Genomic DNA, 17565 nt, shown 5'->3' with positions numbered 1-17565 from the left:
CTTCCTAAAGTAAAATTCTGACCTTGTCATCTTTCCCCCTCTCCCACTCAGTAAATTCCAGTGGCTCTTTATCACCTCCAGGATCAAATATAAAATCCTCTGTCTGGCTTTTAAATCCCTCCATAACTTGGCCCCTTCCTACTGCTCCAATCTTCTTACATCTTACCACTCTTCCTCCCTATACTCCCTCTGCCCTGTGACCCTCCCAACTTAATCTTTGATCTACAGACACTGCCCTTGTTATTCACCCGTCTAGATGTTCCAGTAAATGTCAGAATCAGGATTTAAACCTAGGTATCTTGACACCAAATCCAATGGCCTTTCTGTCAGAGGACGCCATATCTTTTTTATTTTTAATTTTTTTTAATATAAATTTATTTATTTTTAGTTTTCAACATTCACTTCCACAAGTTTTGAGTTCCAAATTTTCGCCCCATCTGCCCCCTCCCCCCACCCCAAGATGTCATGAATTCTGAATATCCCTTCCCCTAGCCTGTCCTCTCTTCTATCTCTCTCCCCTTCTGTTATCCCCTTCCCATTCTATTTTCCTGTAGGGCAGGACAGACTTCTGTACCCCATTTCCTATATTTCTTATTTCCCAGTAGCATGTGAAAACTTTTTTTTAAAAACATATGTTTTTAAAACTTTAGGTTTCAAATTTTCTGTCTTCCTCCCTCCCTACCCACCCTCATTGAAAAGGCAAGCAACTCAATATAGGTTGTACATGTGCAGTTATGCAAAACACGTCCATAGTAGACATGTTGTGAAAAACTAACTCTTATTTCCCTTAATCCTATCTTGCCCTCCCATTTATTCTATTCTTTCTTTTGACCCTGTCCCTCCTCAGAAGTATTTCCTTCTGATTACCCCCTTTCCCAATCTGCCCTTCTCTCTGTCCTTTGCCCTCCAGAATATTGTATTCCATGCCCTGTGGTCCTTTAATGTAGAAGCTGCTAAATCTTGTGTTATCCTGATTGTGTTCCCACAGTACTTGAACTGTTTCCTTCTGGCAGCTTGTAATATTTTCTCCTTGACCTGGGAACTCTGGAATTTGGCTATAATATCCTAGGAGTTTTCCTTTGGGGATCTCTTTCAGGAGGAGATCTGTGGATTCTTTCAATTTCTATTTTGCCCTCTGGTTCTATATATCAGGGCAGTTTTCCTTGATAATTTCTTGAAAGATGATGTCTAGGCTCTTTTTTGATCATGGCTTTCAGATAGTCCAATAATTTTTAAATTCTCTCTCCTGGATCTATTTTCCAGGTCAGTTGTTTTTCCAATGAGATATTTCACATTGTTTTCTAATTTTTCATTCTTTTGGATTTGTTTTTGTGTCTTGATTTCTCATAAAGTCACTACTTCCAATTGCTCTATTCTAATTTTTAAGGAAGTATTTTCTTCATTAATCTTTTGGACTTCCTTTTCCATTTGGCCAATTGTTCTTTTTAGGGCATTTTTCTCCTCATTGGCTTTTTGGACCTCTTTTGCCATTTGGGTTAGGCTATTTTTAAGGTGTTATTTTCTTCAGTATTTTTTTGGGTCTCCTTTATTTAGCAAGCTGTTGACTTGTTTTTCATGATTTTCTTGCATCACTCTCATTTCTCTTCCCAGTTTTTCCTCTACTTCCCTTACTTGCTTCTCAAAATCCCTTTTGAGCTCTTCCAAGGCCTGAGACTGATTCATATTTTTCTTGGAGGCTTTGGATGTAGGAGCTTTGACTGTGTTGTCTTCTTCTGGTTGTATATTTTGATCTTCTTTTTCACCAAAGTAAGATAATATAGTCTGACTCTTTTTGCGCTGCTTGCTCATGATCCCAGCCAATTACTTGAGTTTTAAACTCTTTGTTAAGGTAAGAGTCTGCTTCCAATGTGGAGAATGTACTGTCCCAAGCTTCAGGGGTTTGTATAGCTGTTTTCAGAGATACTTGTAGGGCCCTGTAAATTTTCAGTTCTTCCAAGGTGGTAAGATAAGGGGCGAGGTGTTTACTCCTTTCCTGGCCTGCGAGTGTACAAGTACTCCTTTCTGTCCTGTAACTGTGAGGAGGGGCTGCTCTCCACAATCACTACAAGCTCCTCCATGCCAGTGCTCCTCCTCACACCAGCACCTCCGCCCAGAACTGTGGCCCAGATCCAAACACGGACAAAGCGAGAGATTACCGCCTCAGCACTGGCAAAGAGATCTCTGCAATCCCTCTCTCATCAGCCACTGGATTCCCCCTCAGTCTGTGGGCTGGAAGCTCAGGAAGCAGCTGCCCCACCCAGCACCACGCTCTTGGGGAATGGAGATGAAAACCCCGCCTTCCTTTCTTAGCACCCATTGACCTTCTAAGTTGTCTTTGGCATTGGTGGATCGAGGAGTCTGGAAATCTCCACAGCTGCCTGAGATTCAGTCCTCTGAGGCCTGCTGCAGGTTTGCGGCGGCTTGCGTGCCTATGCTGCTCTGTGCTGCACTCCCAGCCTGGTGTGATACACCTTTCTGATCAATCATCCAGGTTGTCTTGGGCTGGAAATTTGTTTCACTCTGTCTTTTTGTGGGTTCTTCTGCTTCAGAATTTGTTTAGAGCCATTTTTAATGAGTATTTGCAGGGGTTTGGAGGAGAGCTCAAGCAAGTCACTGCTTTCACTCTGCCATCTTGGCTCCGCCCTACCACATCTTTTTAAAAATATATATATATATATTACTGGCTTGTTTATCAACAGCCTTATACCCATCATTTTTACTGCCTAGAGGCTTTTAATATTCTGAAAAGAATCCTTTCCTTTTCCAGGTTTGGTTTCCAGTGATTAGCTAAATGTGATGCTTAATGAAATTTCAGGTGAGAATGGGCCATGAGAAAGAAAGAACACAGAGAATCTTAACTCCTCAGAGGCACAAGAAGTACACTTAGATGGAGAGCCAGATCTAAGACTTTTTCTTTTAAAGTGATAGAAAGGGAAGGTTGGGATATGGAAGGATAAAACGTTGTAAATACTCTGGTGAAAACTTTCGCTACTGATGGTGTTTTAGGTACAGGAATGGTAACTAAAGGGGAAAAAAACAGTACAAACTTGGTATAGCCATGGAAAAGTAACACATTGCAGTCATTTATGCGAATTGCTTACTATTTGGACTAATTACTATGTGTAAAAGAGCTGTCAGATATATTCAACAAAATGTATTTGTTAAATGCCTCCTTTAGGCTAGCCATTGTGCCAAATGCTGGAAATAATAAAACAAAACTAAAATAGTCTTTGCCCTCAAGAGGGTTAGGGGTGTAGGGAGAGAACATGTATACTAATAAGTAAATACAAATACACACACACACACACACACACACACACCCACAAAAATATATATAAAATACAAAGTATCTTGGCATTAGGAAAGAGAACACTAACAATGGGAGGGATTAGGGAAGCTTAATGTAATATAATGTAGCATATGAACATTGGAAGCCTTAAAGTAGAAGATGACCTTTTCTGTATCGTTGACCCCTTTGGCAGTTTAGTAAAGCCTATGGATTCCATCTCAGAGTAATGCTTTTAAATAGTAGAAGAAAATGCCAAATTTCAGCTGAACTTTAAGTGAAAATATAACTATGTTTTCTTCCCCATCCAAATTCATAGCCTCCCCCTTCCCCCCCAAAAAAAATCTTTCCTTGGACCTATTGGAGAGATATAGATCGTAACTCTAGAATAACTTTAGGACTTTTGCCATTGAGGGGTTTGGTGTGGAGTGTCTAGTATCCTAAAGGAAACTAGGTGTTCTGTGAGCTGGAGGTGAGGGAAAATATTCCAGTCATGGGAGACAAGCCTGTTCAAGGGCACAGTCAGGTGATTGAATGTTCTGAAAGAAAAAGAGCAAGCAGTCCAGTTTAGCTTGAATGAGGAGTAACTAAAAGAAAGATATTTATTAAGCCCTTTTATGTGCCAGGCAATGTGCTAGGCATTAAGGATACAAAGACAAAAAAGAAAACATCTGTGACCTCAAGGAACTTAACATTGTATGGGGGACGACATCATGTAATTGGTGGTGGTGGTGGTATTGAAATAAGAACAGTCTCATATAGTAGATGGCCCTTGAGTTGAGCTTTGAAGGACTTTGAGTAGTCATTCTAAGTGGTAAAGGTGAGAAATGAGTGCATTGCAATGATGGGGGAGTAGCCAATGAAAAGACATGGAGGTGGGAGATAGAATGTATCATATGTCAGAAACATCAAGATGGGCGGTATGGCTGGACCATAGAATTACATTGTTGAAAATGACCAAAGTAGCCATCTAATCCAGTCCATATATGGAAAGAATACTACTATAACATAATTAATGAGAAATTATCTAGCAACTGCTTAAAGACCTCTAATGAGAAGGAACCTCTCAAGATCATCCATTCTACTTTTAGATGATATGTTAGGAAGTTTTTTCTCATATCTAGTTTAAATTGACCTCTTTCAGTTTTGATCATTACTCCTGGTTTGGCCTCTGGAGCCAAATAGAAGAATTTTAACCTCTCCTTAATATGACTTAACTTTAAATACTTAAACACAGTTATTATATCTTCTTTGAGTATTTTCTTCTCCAGGCCAAATAAATATTCCCAGTTTTATCAACTGATCCTTATATGATATGGATTCAAGACCCTTCATCCTATCTTCGTGTGCATATACTTCATCCTTATCAGTGTTCCTTTTAAATTGTAATGAAAAGAAGTCCTCCTGTTTAAGTCTGACCAGGGAAGAGTAAAGGAGACCATCATGTCTCTGTTCTTGGAAGCTGTGCCCCTTAATGCAACCTAAAATCATGTTAGATATTTTTTGGCTACCAAATCACACTTCCGACCAATATTGAATTTATGGGTCACTAATACACTTAAATCTCTTTCAAAGCATCTACTGTCTCAACTGTTCCCCCAGTCTTGTACTGATAAATTTTACTTTTTGTATCCAAATGAAAGACTTTACATTTATCTCTGTTGAATTTAATCCTGTTAAATTCAGCCCAGTGCTATAGCCTGTCAAGATCTTTTTTTCTTTCTATCATTTAGTGTGTTAGTTATCCCTCACAGGTTTGTGTCATCTGCCAATCTGATGAGCATAATATCTAGACCTTTATCTCAGTCGTTTGGGAAAAAAAAAGTTTAACAGGAGATAACCAAACAGGTTTCTTTGATATTCCACCAGAGACCTCCTTCCAGTATAACATTGAGCTGTTAATAACTGCTTGTTGAGTGTATCTATTCAGCTGGTTCTGAATCCATATAATCAGACAATTCTATAGTTCACATATTGCTATCTTCTCCAAAAATTAGTATGGGGTACTTCTTTAAAAGCTTTGCTAAAGTCTAGGTAAATTATGCCCATTCCACTTCCTTCATCTGCTAGTTATTATGCTATCACTGTAGGTGGCTATTAGGCTAACACTGCAAAATGTAAGGATCAAATGAAAGAATATTTGGTTAGAAAAAAAAGAAAGACAGCACAATGACTGGCACGTGGTGGCCCTATATAAATGTTTATTCTCTTCCCTTTCCTTCCATAGTAGTATACATGTCAGAAAAGGAAAAGGACTTTAAATACCAAACTGAGGAGTTTGTATTTTATTCTATAGACAGTAGGGAGCCCCGATGGTTCTTGAGACGGAATTTTATCAGTCCTTTATTTTAGCAATATCATAGTGGTAGGTTTATTTTATTTAATTACAACAGAAAAGTCTCTATACTCAGTCTCGTTTTGTGTGGTTTTCTGCTTATAAATTAAAAACATATTTTTATTAATTTATTTTGATTTATCAACAATCACATAAGCTTTCGAGTTTTAAATTTTTTTCCCCCTTTCTCCCTCCCTCCCCATAACAACTCACAATCTGATATAGGCTATACATATATATTCCTATTAAACATAATTTCACATTAGTGATGTTTTAAGGAAGAATTAGAACCAATAGGAGGAATCATCAGAAAGAGGAAACAAAACAAAACAGAAGAAAAAAAGAGCAAATAGCATGCTTCGATCTGCATTCAAACTCCATAGTTCTTTCTTTGGATGTGGATGGCATTTTCCATCACGAGCCCTTTGGAGATGTCTTAGATCCTTGCATTGCTGGGAAGGGCTAAGTCTATCAATGTTAGTCACTGCACATCATGGCTGTTGCTATGTATAACTTTCTCCTGGTTCTGCTCACTTTACTCAGCATCAGTCCATACAAGTGTTTCCAGGTTTTTCTTAAGTCTGCCTGCTCATCATTTCTCATGAAACAATAGTATTTCATTACATTCATATACCACAACTTGTTCAGCCATTCCCCAATTTTTGGAGATTGATGGGCATTCCCTCAATTTCTAATTCTTGGCTACCACAAAAAGAGCTGCTATAAATAGTTTTGTACATGTGGGGCCTTTTCCCACTTGTATGATCTCTGTGGGATACAGCCCTGGAAGTGCTATTGCTGGGTCAAAGGGTATGCACATTTTTGTAACCCTTTGGACATAGTTCCAAATTGTTCTCCAAAATGGTTGGATCATTTCATAACTCTACCAACAGTGCATTAGTGTTCCAATTTTCCCACATCTTTTCCAACATTTATCATTTTCCTGTTTTGTCATGTTGGCCAATCTGATAGGTGTGATGTGGTACCTCAGAATTGTTTTGATTTGCATTTCTCTAATCAATAGTGATTTAGAGCATTTTTCCATATGACTGTAGATGGTTTTAATTTCTTCATCTGAGAACTGCCTGTTCATGTCCTTTGACCATATATTAATTGGGGAATGACTTGTATTCTTATAAACTTGACTTAATTCTCTATATATTTTAGAAATGAGGCCCTTATCAGAGACACTGGTTTAAAAATTCTTTCCCAATTTTCTACTTTCCTTCTAATCTTAGTTTCATTGGCTTTGTGCAAAAACTTTTCAATTTAATGTAATCAAAATTATCCATTTCATAATATTCTCTATCTCCTGTTTGGTCATGAATTCTTCTGTTCTTTATAAATCTGATAGGTAAACTATTCCTTGCTCTTCCAGTTTGGTTATAGTATCAGCCTTTATATATAAGTCATGAACCGATTTTGACTTTATTTTGTTATATGGTGTGAGATTTTGGTCTCTGCCTTGTTTCTGGCATATTCTTTTCCAGTTTTCCCAGCAGTTTTTGTCAAATAGTGAGTTCTTACCCAAGAAGCTGAGGTCTTTGGGCTTATCAAATAGTAGGTTACTATAGTCATTGACTATTGTGTCTTCCATACCTAACCTATTTCACTGATCCACCACTCTATGTCTTAGCCAGTACCAAGTAGTTTTGATGATTGCTGCTTTATAATGCAACTTAAGAGCTGGAACACTGGAACCTTCCCCTGCATTTCTTTTCATTAGTTCTCTTGATATTCTGGACCTTTTGTTATTCCAAATGAATCTTGTTATTATTTTTTCTAGCTCTATAAAATCAGTTTTTGGCAGTTTGATTGGTATGGCACCGAGTAAGTAAATTAGCTTAGGTAGAGTTGTCATTTTTATTATATTATCTTGGCCTACCCATGAGCAACTGATGTTTTTCCAATTATTTAGATAATTTAAAATATTGAAAAGAACATTTGTATCCATGTAGATTAAGAGGAAAGATTCAATCTGAGAAGTATTGTGAAGGAATGTCACTGTCAATCAAAGATAAAAGAAATGCATATTGACAAATTAATGGATAAGTTAGTAAAAGGAAAAACAAGGTAAATTTAAGAAAATATAGTATCATAGAACTCAGTAAAGTTGAGTTTTAGAAAGGAGAGGGCGGTTTTAATTAAAAAGAATTTTAGAGATAATCTAGTCAATCTTCTACCTCCTTCCCAATTTAATAGGTGAGGAAACTGAGGTCCATGAAAGTTAATTGACTTCTCCACAGTTAAACAACAAATAAGTAGCGGAGCAAGCACTTGAACACAATCACTTGACTCCTGACCCACCAAATCATTCTGTAGCCACTGTAGAGTTAAATGCAACACAGTTAAATGCTGATAAAAATCACTGGATTTGGCCACTACCTTTGGAGACCTTAGAAGGACTACTTTGAATACTGGACAGGGAGAAAAGCTAAGATTACAAGGTTATCGGAGAAATTGGTGATGAGCGATTAGAATTGGTTACCAGTGACCACTTACTTGAGAAATTTAATTTTGTTAGAAGTAGCAAAGTGTTAAAGTAGATTTTTTTAAATGCAGAAATTGTTGGAGAGGCAAAGGAGACAGTAGAGAAGCCAAAGCAGGGGAGGGGGAGAATCCCCTATTTCTTGTAGAATAAAATACACACTCCTTAACCTGCCCCTTGAGGATTTCTATAATCAAGGTTCATTTCACAACCTTAGTTTTTTTTACTGCCTTCATTCACATTATTCTCCGTAATATCCTTTACATTCCAGTCCAAAGCTACTTTGTATTGTAGTTAGTCAGTAAATATTTATTTAGTACCTGTTCTGTGCCAGGCATTGTGCTAAGCTCTTGGGGATACCAAGAAAGGCAAAAAGCAATCTCTACCTGCAAGGAGCTCCCTGTCTAATGGAGGAAGCAACAAGCAAACAACTTTGTAAAAACAAGTTAAGTCCCTGATAAATTGGAAATAACCAACAGAGGGAAGACCATAGAATTAAGATGGTCAGGCACAGCTTCCTATAAATGATAGAATTTTAGCAGGGATTTGAAGGAAGTCAGGGAAGCCAGGAGGCAGAGATAAGGACTGAGAGTATTTCAGGCATGAAGAACAGCTAGTGAAAATGCCTGGAATTCTGCTTAACTCTTAACTTGTTCTCTCCAGTAGATCCAAATATCTTTGAGCACAAGCAGGGATTGCCTCATTTTTCATGTTTGTATCTCCAGTGTGTGGCACAGAGTAGCAGCTTCATAAATGTTTGTTGCATAAAATATGTTAGAAAGGAAAGAATTGAGTATGCAAACCCAAAGTTTCTCGTGATACAGGAAAGGGAAGGATATAGAGCATGAATAAATGCTTATTGAATTGATGATGAAAGGTTTAATTTTAGAAAAGGAAGGAGGCATCTCCTGTGTCACTGTGGAGAAGGATGAAAGGATAGTTGCATTATTTAGAAGATGGAAAGGAAGATGATCATATCAAGTGGCCTTATTTCAGAAAGTATGATGGAGTAAAGTATCAGTAGTTGAATTTTATAGGAGCAACTACCAAAGGCTACCCCATTTCTATTTATTTAAGGATGCAAATGAAGATCCTGGAGAAGATGTGGCTCTCCTTTCGGTCAGTTTTGAGGACACAGAAGCTACTCAAGTGTTTCCAAAATTATACCTGTCACCACGCATCGAACAGTAAGTACCAGTGCATTTGACTTAATGCCTTCTTATTGTTATTCTGAAGATAGCATTATTGAAGTATTTCTTACTTGTATTGCTTTAAATGAACCATTAAATTATGCTTTCTCTATAATTGATGTGTTTTTGCTTGAAAAGGAAGTGTGTTGGGAGTTTGGAGTAGAGAGAAATCAAGTTCAAAGTTGCAGTGATAGTTTGGTAAATTTTGTAGATCAAGATTAGTGCCTTTAGTTGAATAATTGGAGACAGGCATAGTGCCTTTATGGAAAAGGATTGGTAGAATGCAAAAATTATAATAGTCTCAACATTATGCTGGGCAGCTCGGTGGCACAGTGGATTGAGTACTGGGCGTGGAGTCAAGAAGATTCTTCTTCCTGAGTTCAAATCCGGCATCCAACAGTAGCTCTGGACCCTGGGCAGGTCACTTAACCCTGTTTGCCTCTATAACCATTTGCCTCCACTGTAGGCCCTCTTTTTTCCCAATAGCATCCATGACTTGTGTGGTGGTGTTGTTCCAATCATTCTTCAGTCATATTTGACTCTTTGTCACTCCATTTGGGATTTTCTTGGCAAAGATACTAGAGTGGTTTGCCATTTCTTCCTTGAGTTCATTTTCCAGATGAGGAAACTGAGGCAAACAGGGTTAAGTGACTTGCCCAGGGTCACATAGCCAGTAAGTGTCTGAGGTCAGATTTGAACTCAGGAAGATGAGTCTTCCTGACTCCACACCTGACACTCTATCCATTGCACCACCTAGCTGCCCTTTACTTGCCCTCATACTCCTTATGATTTGGTTGCTTGATACTCTCCTTCTTATCAGTGATTTTCCCAATATATATAGCACTCAGAATTAAACACAGTACTCCATTTCTTTTCTATTTTTCTTTTCTTTTCTTTTCTTTTCTTTTCTTTTCTTTTCTTTTCTTTTCTTTTCTTTTCTTTTCCTTTCTTTTGTATAAGGCAACTTTGTTCTTTTTTTTAATGTATTTTATTACATGTAAAAACACTTTTTTAACTTTTTTTTTGAGTTTTGATTTCCAGATTCTGTCCCTCTCTTCCTACCACCTTTTCTTGCCTCCCTGATACAGTAAGCAGTCAGATATAGGTTATACATGTGCAATTATGTAAAACATTTCCATATTACTCATTTTGTCCAAGAAGACAAAAAAAAATGAAAGAAAGTGAAAAATAGCATATTTCAGTTTATATTCAGACAATATCAATTCTTTCTCTGAAGATGGATGACGTGCTTCATGATGAATCGTTTAGGATTATCTTGGATCATAGTATTGCTGAGAATCGCTAAGTCATTCACCATTCTTCGTTGTGCAGTATTGCTGTTACTAGGTACAACATTCTTCTGGTTCTGCTTACTTCATTTTGAATCAGTTCATGTAAGTCTTTCCTGCTTGCCACTTCCTATAGCTTATATATTCCATCACAATCATATACCACAGTTTATTCAGCCATTTCTTAGTTGATGTGTATCCCCTCAATTTCCAATTCTTAGCCACCACAAAAAGAGCTGCTCTAAATATTTTTGTACTAATAGGTCCCCCCCTTTTTTTTATCTCTTTGGGATATAGACCTAGCAGTGGTATTGCTGGATCAGTGGGTATTCTAGCCCTTTGGGCATAGTTCCAAATTCCTCTCTGGAATGGTTCGATCTCTTCACAACTCCAACAACAGTGTATTAGTGTCCCAGTTTTCCCATATCCCCTCTAATATTTATAATTTTCTTCTTTTGTCATATTAGCCAGTCTGGTAGGAATGAGGTGGTACCTCAGAGTTATTTTAATTTGCAATTCTCTCCATTTTTTTTCTGATGAGAGCAGAGTAAATACAGCAAAACTATGACTAGGGGTAATGCAGCCTAAGATTGCATAAGTGTTTTTGTTTCTGTATTCCTCTGTTAATTCATGTTGAGATTATAGTTCACAAAAATGCCCTGATCTTTTCAGCCAAACTATAATCTCACAATGCTTCCTCCAGCTTGTATTTGTGAAGTAAATTTTTTGAAGCCCGTTGTGAGATTTTATATTTATCTTTGTTTAATTTCATCTTATTAGATTAAACTCAGTGTTCTAGCATTTCAAGATCTTTTTGGACCATGATTACATCATCCAACACAGTCTTTTTCCCCTTCCTTATGCCATCTGCATATTTGATAACTATCTGTGCCTTTAAGTCATTGATAAAAATGTTAATAGTACAAGACCAAGGACAGATTCTTGAAACATTCCACTTGATACTTTCTTTTACTTTCACACATTAATGGTTATTCTTTGGTTTAGCAATTCAAAAATTTATAGATATACCTAAATATACTACTGCCTTACCTGTGTCTCAGCATCTTAATCATAAGAATAACATGAGAAACTTTATCAGATATTTTGCTGAAATCTAGACAAACAAGTGCTACCATATTTCATTGTTCTATCAGGTTATTAACACTGTTCAAAAAAGAAATGAGATTTGTCTGGAATGGCTTGTTTTTGATGAAGCTATGATCAGTTTTGGTTATCACTGCTTCCCTTTTTTAACTTTCATAAGGTAACCCTTTAATAATACTTTCTTGAATCTTACCTGGAATTGAAGTCAAGCTGCCTAACCTGTAGTTTACAGATTGAGTATTCCCTTTTTTTGGAAATTGGACATTAACATACTTTTGAGCACAATGTCTCCTCTCCCATTTTTTTGTAATCCTTCATTGGTGTTTTATATTGCAGATAATCACATTTAGCAGTAATTTTTGACTTCAGCATGTCACTCTTCTAGGTCTGGCAATTTGAACTTTGTTCTCTTCCTCTTTTCAAATGTAAGCTACTTGCAAGTAGGAATTATGTCATTTATTATATTTGTATCAATACTGCTTGGCATAATGCGTGATACATAATAGATCCTTAGTAAATGTTTGTTTATTGATTGTTTTCAAAAGATTGTTCACCTTAACAGGAGAAAGAAGTAGGAACAGAATTTAGTAGTTCTACCAGCTCTCTGTCGTCATATCTACCCTGATACGATTCCATACCTGATCCTTTTCTTTTCCCTAGCACAGCTGGAGAAATCTTTTATTTATAATTCTTTTCATTGCTTGTCAGCCTCAGCAGCAGTCATCTAAACTATCTATTTTGGGTTAAAGAATAGAGAGATAGATCAATTAAACTAACTAGAAAAGGCAGATTCAGAAATCTAGACTCAAAAAACCAACATTTGATAAAATGGAAAAACATAAGTTACCCAGAGGAAAACTCTCAAATTGGGGGGGGGGGTGGAGAACTGCTGGGAAAATTGGAAAGCCATCTGACAGAGAAATTAGACTTAGATCAAATTAGGATTAGATCATCTTAAGCCACATTCCACAATATATTCTAAATAGATGTATAACTTTAATATTAAAAATCACACTTTAAGAAAATTAGAAACATCATATAGTTCTCACAGCTATGGGTAAGAGATAATTCTTAAACAAGATGTAGAGGTAATTATAAAAGAGAAAACAGATTAATTATTTGAAACTGAAAAATTGTACAGACAACATTGATGCATCTAGGATAAAAATAGAAGTGGTCAAATGGGAAAAGATCTTTGTATCAAATTTCTCTGGTAAGAGTTTGATATCTAAGATATTTATATTTGTATAAATTCCTCTGTTTTGTGTTTGCAGTTTTGTTCACATATAACTGTATGTAATATGGCCTGGTTATTTTTATTCTGCTTTTGCTGTGATTTCGCCTTGCTTATTTGCTTTTTCATTAATTTTTCTGCTCTTTTTTAGTCAGAATAGCTAATGATTTGTTAATTGGTCTTTTCAAAAACTTAGATTTTAATTAATTAATTGATTTGATTTTTGGTGAGGCAATTGGGGTTAAGTGACTTGCCCAGGGTCACCCCACTAGTAAGTGTCAAGTGTCTGAGGCCAGATTTGAACTCAGGTCCTCCTGACTCCAGGGCCAGAGCTCTATACACTGTGCCACCTAGCTGCCCCAGATTATAACTTTTTTGATCATTCTTATGGCTTTTTCATTTCCAATTGATCTATTTCTCCTCTGATTTTTAATATTTCCTCTTTTGTGCTAATTTTAGATTTATTTGTTGATTTTCTAATTTTTTAAAATGTATATTCAATTCATTAATCTATTTTTCAGTTTTTTATGTAATTGTGTAATTATATAATATGATTTTTAAAATAAGGCTATGATTTTACACTTGAGAACTGCTTTAGCTGCATATTAGAAATTTGGTATGTTCTTTCCTCATTTTATTTTACGTAGTTTTCATTGTTTCTATGATGTTCTTTGATCCACTCATTATTTAGGATTTCATTGTTAAGTCTTCATTTGGGTCTGTATTTTTTGTTTGTGGTCTCTGAACCAATTTCTCTTTATTGCATTGTGGTCTGTAAAGAATATATTGATTATGTGTCCCTCTTACATTTGTATGTAATATGTCTATACCTTAGTATATGGTCAATTTTTGTAAAAGTTCCATATGTTGCAAAGAGGTGCGCGTGCACACACACACACACACACACACACACACACACACACACACGTACACACACGTTCTTTTGCTGTCCCATTTAGAAAATGCCATGAGTTTTTTAACTTCATTTTCTTCAGAAATTTGCCCAGTTACATATTTTACCTTTTGGTTATCTTTCTGGAAAGATGGAGGGGTAACTGGAATATCAAGGTGGGTTTTGATATCAGTCTGTGTTGAGTTCTTGGGTCTACTAGTGTAGCCATGCTTCCAGTAGTTAGCTTTAGAACATCCATAGAAGGACAACCAAATTGTTGAAGGCCAGAGTTCATTTTGTATAAAAATCCATCCATGAGACTGCGGATATTTAGCCTGAAAAAGAGAAGATTTACTAGAGCAAATGTTCTTAACTTTTATTTAACAGTCTGGTGAAGCTTATTTACATCTCACGATAATTATCTTAAATAATTGAAGAAGATTCTAATTTTCAGTAAATGTTAATGAAAATAAAGATGTAATTTTTCCTTTCCAAGTTCATAGACCCTCACAAAATCTATCCATAGATTGTACATGTCTTTCGTAACCCAGGTTAAGATCACCTTGTATGGTGGCTTGATGGCTTTCTTTAAGTATTTGAAGGATTGCCACATGGAGAAAGAGAGATGACAATTGTCCTGCTTAGCTTCAGAGAGTAGAACTAATAGCCACGGTTCAAAGTTGCAATGATAAGAGTTTAAACTTAAGTAAGGAAATTTTCCTAGTAATTAGACTTATCAGAAAATAGAAGCAGCTGCCCAGTAGGCACTTGATTAACTCTCACTAGAAATCTTTAAATAAAGGCTGAATGAATGAATAACTATATGAAAAGGGCCTACTAGGTACAAAGCACTTTTACAAGTTTTGGGGATCCAAATAGAAAATCAAGATAGTATTTATTCTCAAGAAAGTTATATTCTAATTTGTGGAGACAACTTATATGGGAGATTTTAGTTGCAATTGAAATGGAAAGACTTATCTGTTGGATAGAGCGACAAGCATTGGCATCTTCTTTTTTGTCATTTCCATTGATTAAAACTAATGATTTTCTTGTGTTGGATCATTTGACAGTGTGAGGACTTTATTTGCTGAGTGGTCAAAGCTATGGCTGCTGAGGAGTTAGGGGCTGTAGCACCTGCGGAGGCAATTGCTCGCTGGCATCTATGCAAGAGTTGCTCCCTAGCCCATGGCTAGAGGATTGGGCTTGAAGGTTAGTGGCCTATTTGATATTTCTGGGCCTTTTGGGTTCAGAGTTCTTATTTGCCTCTATCACCATTTGAAAGTGGTGAGGGGTGGGAGTGATAGGGTAGGGTTAAGGTAGTGATTGTTTAAATCTAGAGCATACTTCCTCGTGTCTGTCCTTCAGGAAACCTTGCTGCTTCAGCTAGGCCAGAGTGCCTGTTCAGTTGGTAGAAATTCATTGGCACTTAGTGTTTGGCAGTAGGAATGGTTAGTGGGTCCCCTCTTTATAAGGGTCACTCACCTGGATGATGATTTCAGGGGCTGTGCTAAAACTAAGACCAGTTTCTGTGGGGCTCTGCAATTTCTGGAGTTCTTCCACATAGCTGCCCACCTGTGGCAGTTGGTCAAGACTTTGTGAACACTTCATGTTATAGAAAGAGGTTATTTCTTCAGTAGGAATTGGCCTAGATCAGAGGTGTCAAATTCCCAGTTGCTGGCTAAGTATGGGGAACCAGATTAAAATGTAATTGGGAAATGTTTAACAAAATAAATAAAAATACAATACAACATAGAGAATGTTAATTTGTGTTTTTCAAGTCAATATATGGCCCACAGGCATCTGTTTCTGTTTGAATTTAATACCACTGATATAGATGGTCACTGAGGTCTCTTCCAGCTCTTAAATTCTGTCTGATTTTGTTAGAGTCAAGTCAACAGACATTTACAAAGAGCCTGCTATATGCCAGCCACTGTGCTTTACAGTAGCAATATGTGGTAGGTATTCAGGGGTGTGTTAGAACTAGATTGGGCCAGCTTGTTAAATTTCCAGTGTGAGCATTTAAACCTTGGAAATTGGCAGATACTGAAATCAAGACTTGATTCATTGTTTTGTTGATTGTCTAGATTTAAGACAGTGATAGTGGAAATGTTAATAATGCAGTTAATAATGCTGATTAAATTTAAAGTGAAGTTGGTTTTTAAGCATTTACCATCATCCCACTGTTTATATAATTATTTTTGCTATATAGATAAACACTGAGGTGTAGAGAAATGAAGTGGCTTGCCCATGGTCACAGAGATAGCGGCAGAGTCAGGATTTGAACCCAGATATTCAGACTCCAGGTCCTTTTCTCCTTACACCTTGTTGCTTCATATAGTCTTATTTTTTTCAAACAGTCTTGGTATGTTAGAGTTTTGAGCCTCTTCATTATTCTGGTTGTGCTCCTTTGGACAAACTCTGTCTTGTTGAAATGTTATACTCCAAACCTAACATATTATCCAGATATAATCAGACCATAAAATAAAAATTGGACATAAAACATAGCAGAACTATCACCTTCCTTATTTTTTGAAATATTTAATATTTAAAATCTTATTTAAAGAAAATATTTAAAATTTAAATATTTAAATCCCACAGGTTTTTCATGGCTTTATAGACAAGAGAGCATTGAGAATTGGCTTAGTTTAAATTAAGTACAAGGCCTTTAATAAGAATTTTTTTTTCTCAGCAAAACAGAATACAGTCCTTCCAATTGAAAGTAGCAGTTTTAAATTGCCCTAGATGGAATTAGTACTTGTCTGACTTGTGTCATTTGGTGGTTGTGATTAAAATGCTTTGTAAGCATTCAAGCACTATGGAACCTGTTCTATTTCCATGTTACTACTGCTACTACTGCTACTGCTGCTGCTACTACTACTACTACTTACTACTACTACTACTACTACTACTACTACTACTACTACTACTACCACCACCACCACCACTACCACAACTATTACTACTACTACTACTACTATTCCTCCTCCTCATGGTAATTTTATTCCATCTAGACTTTTTTTTTTAAACTTAAATTGTTGTCTCTATCTAAGCAGTCATACCCATGATGATCAGATAAGGTTGTCTTTGTGGATCTTTGAAAAAACAAAACAAAACACCAGTTATAATGAAAGCTTTTATACCCTTTAAATGTCCCTGCCCCTCACCTGCCATCCTCCATAACCTTATACTCTCTTCTTTGAGACTAATTCCACTTCTGATGTCTTTACCTCTCTGCCTTAATCTTACTTCTCCACTTCAGTAGTCTCATATCGATATCATGTATGCCAGCCCGGAAGGGGAGAGAAAGTCCTTCTAGTTCCCTGCTTTCCCATATATAAAAGGAGAAAAATCTACTGTCCCTAAAAGATTTCTACTGACATGGAGACTAAATTCCCCTCAAAAGGGTCAATCCCTTTAAATGGAACATCTGGTAAAAAATGTGGGCAGGAAGCTCTCATGTGTATTGTGATTCTATGAGACTTTGAAATATGATCACATTTCTGAGGCCTACTCTTTTTGCCCAGGACAGTGGAATGGTTCTTTCTGTGTCTGTGGCAGCTAACACATGACTACAGCCCATTACATGTTTTAGATGCAAATGAGGGTTTATAGTTTAACAAAGAAAGCCCTATTTAAGAAGGATCTCATGTTCTAAATGCACAAGAAACATTTATGAAATGCATATTTCAGGCATTATATATGTTTCCCCAAGAACCAAAATCAATTAGTTCTATTAAAGAATGAGGG

The 17565-nt window shown here is 36.6% G+C and overlaps 1 protein-coding gene across 1 annotated transcript in view; it reads left to right on the top strand.

The window, feature by feature from the left end:
- The window catches only part of BABAM2 (BRISC and BRCA1 A complex member 2), a 588974-nt gene that overhangs the window by 306241 nt on the left and 265168 nt on the right, over window positions 1-17565 (top strand). The window contains exon 7 of the mRNA XM_020983778.2: window positions 9187-9296. Coding sequence (XP_020839437.1) covers window positions 9187-9296 — 110 coding nt within the window. The remainder of the gene's footprint in view (window positions 1-9186; window positions 9297-17565) is intronic.

This window comes from Phascolarctos cinereus, unplaced genomic scaffold (genome assembly GCF_003287225.1).
Source record: "Phascolarctos cinereus isolate Bilbo 61053 unplaced genomic scaffold, phaCin_HiC Scaffold_2;HRSCAF=192, whole genome shotgun sequence".
NCBI lineage: Eukaryota > Metazoa > Chordata > Mammalia > Diprotodontia > Phascolarctidae > Phascolarctos > Phascolarctos cinereus.
Note: the sequence above shows the minus strand (reverse complement) of the source record. Positions and strands in the feature narration are given on the sequence as shown.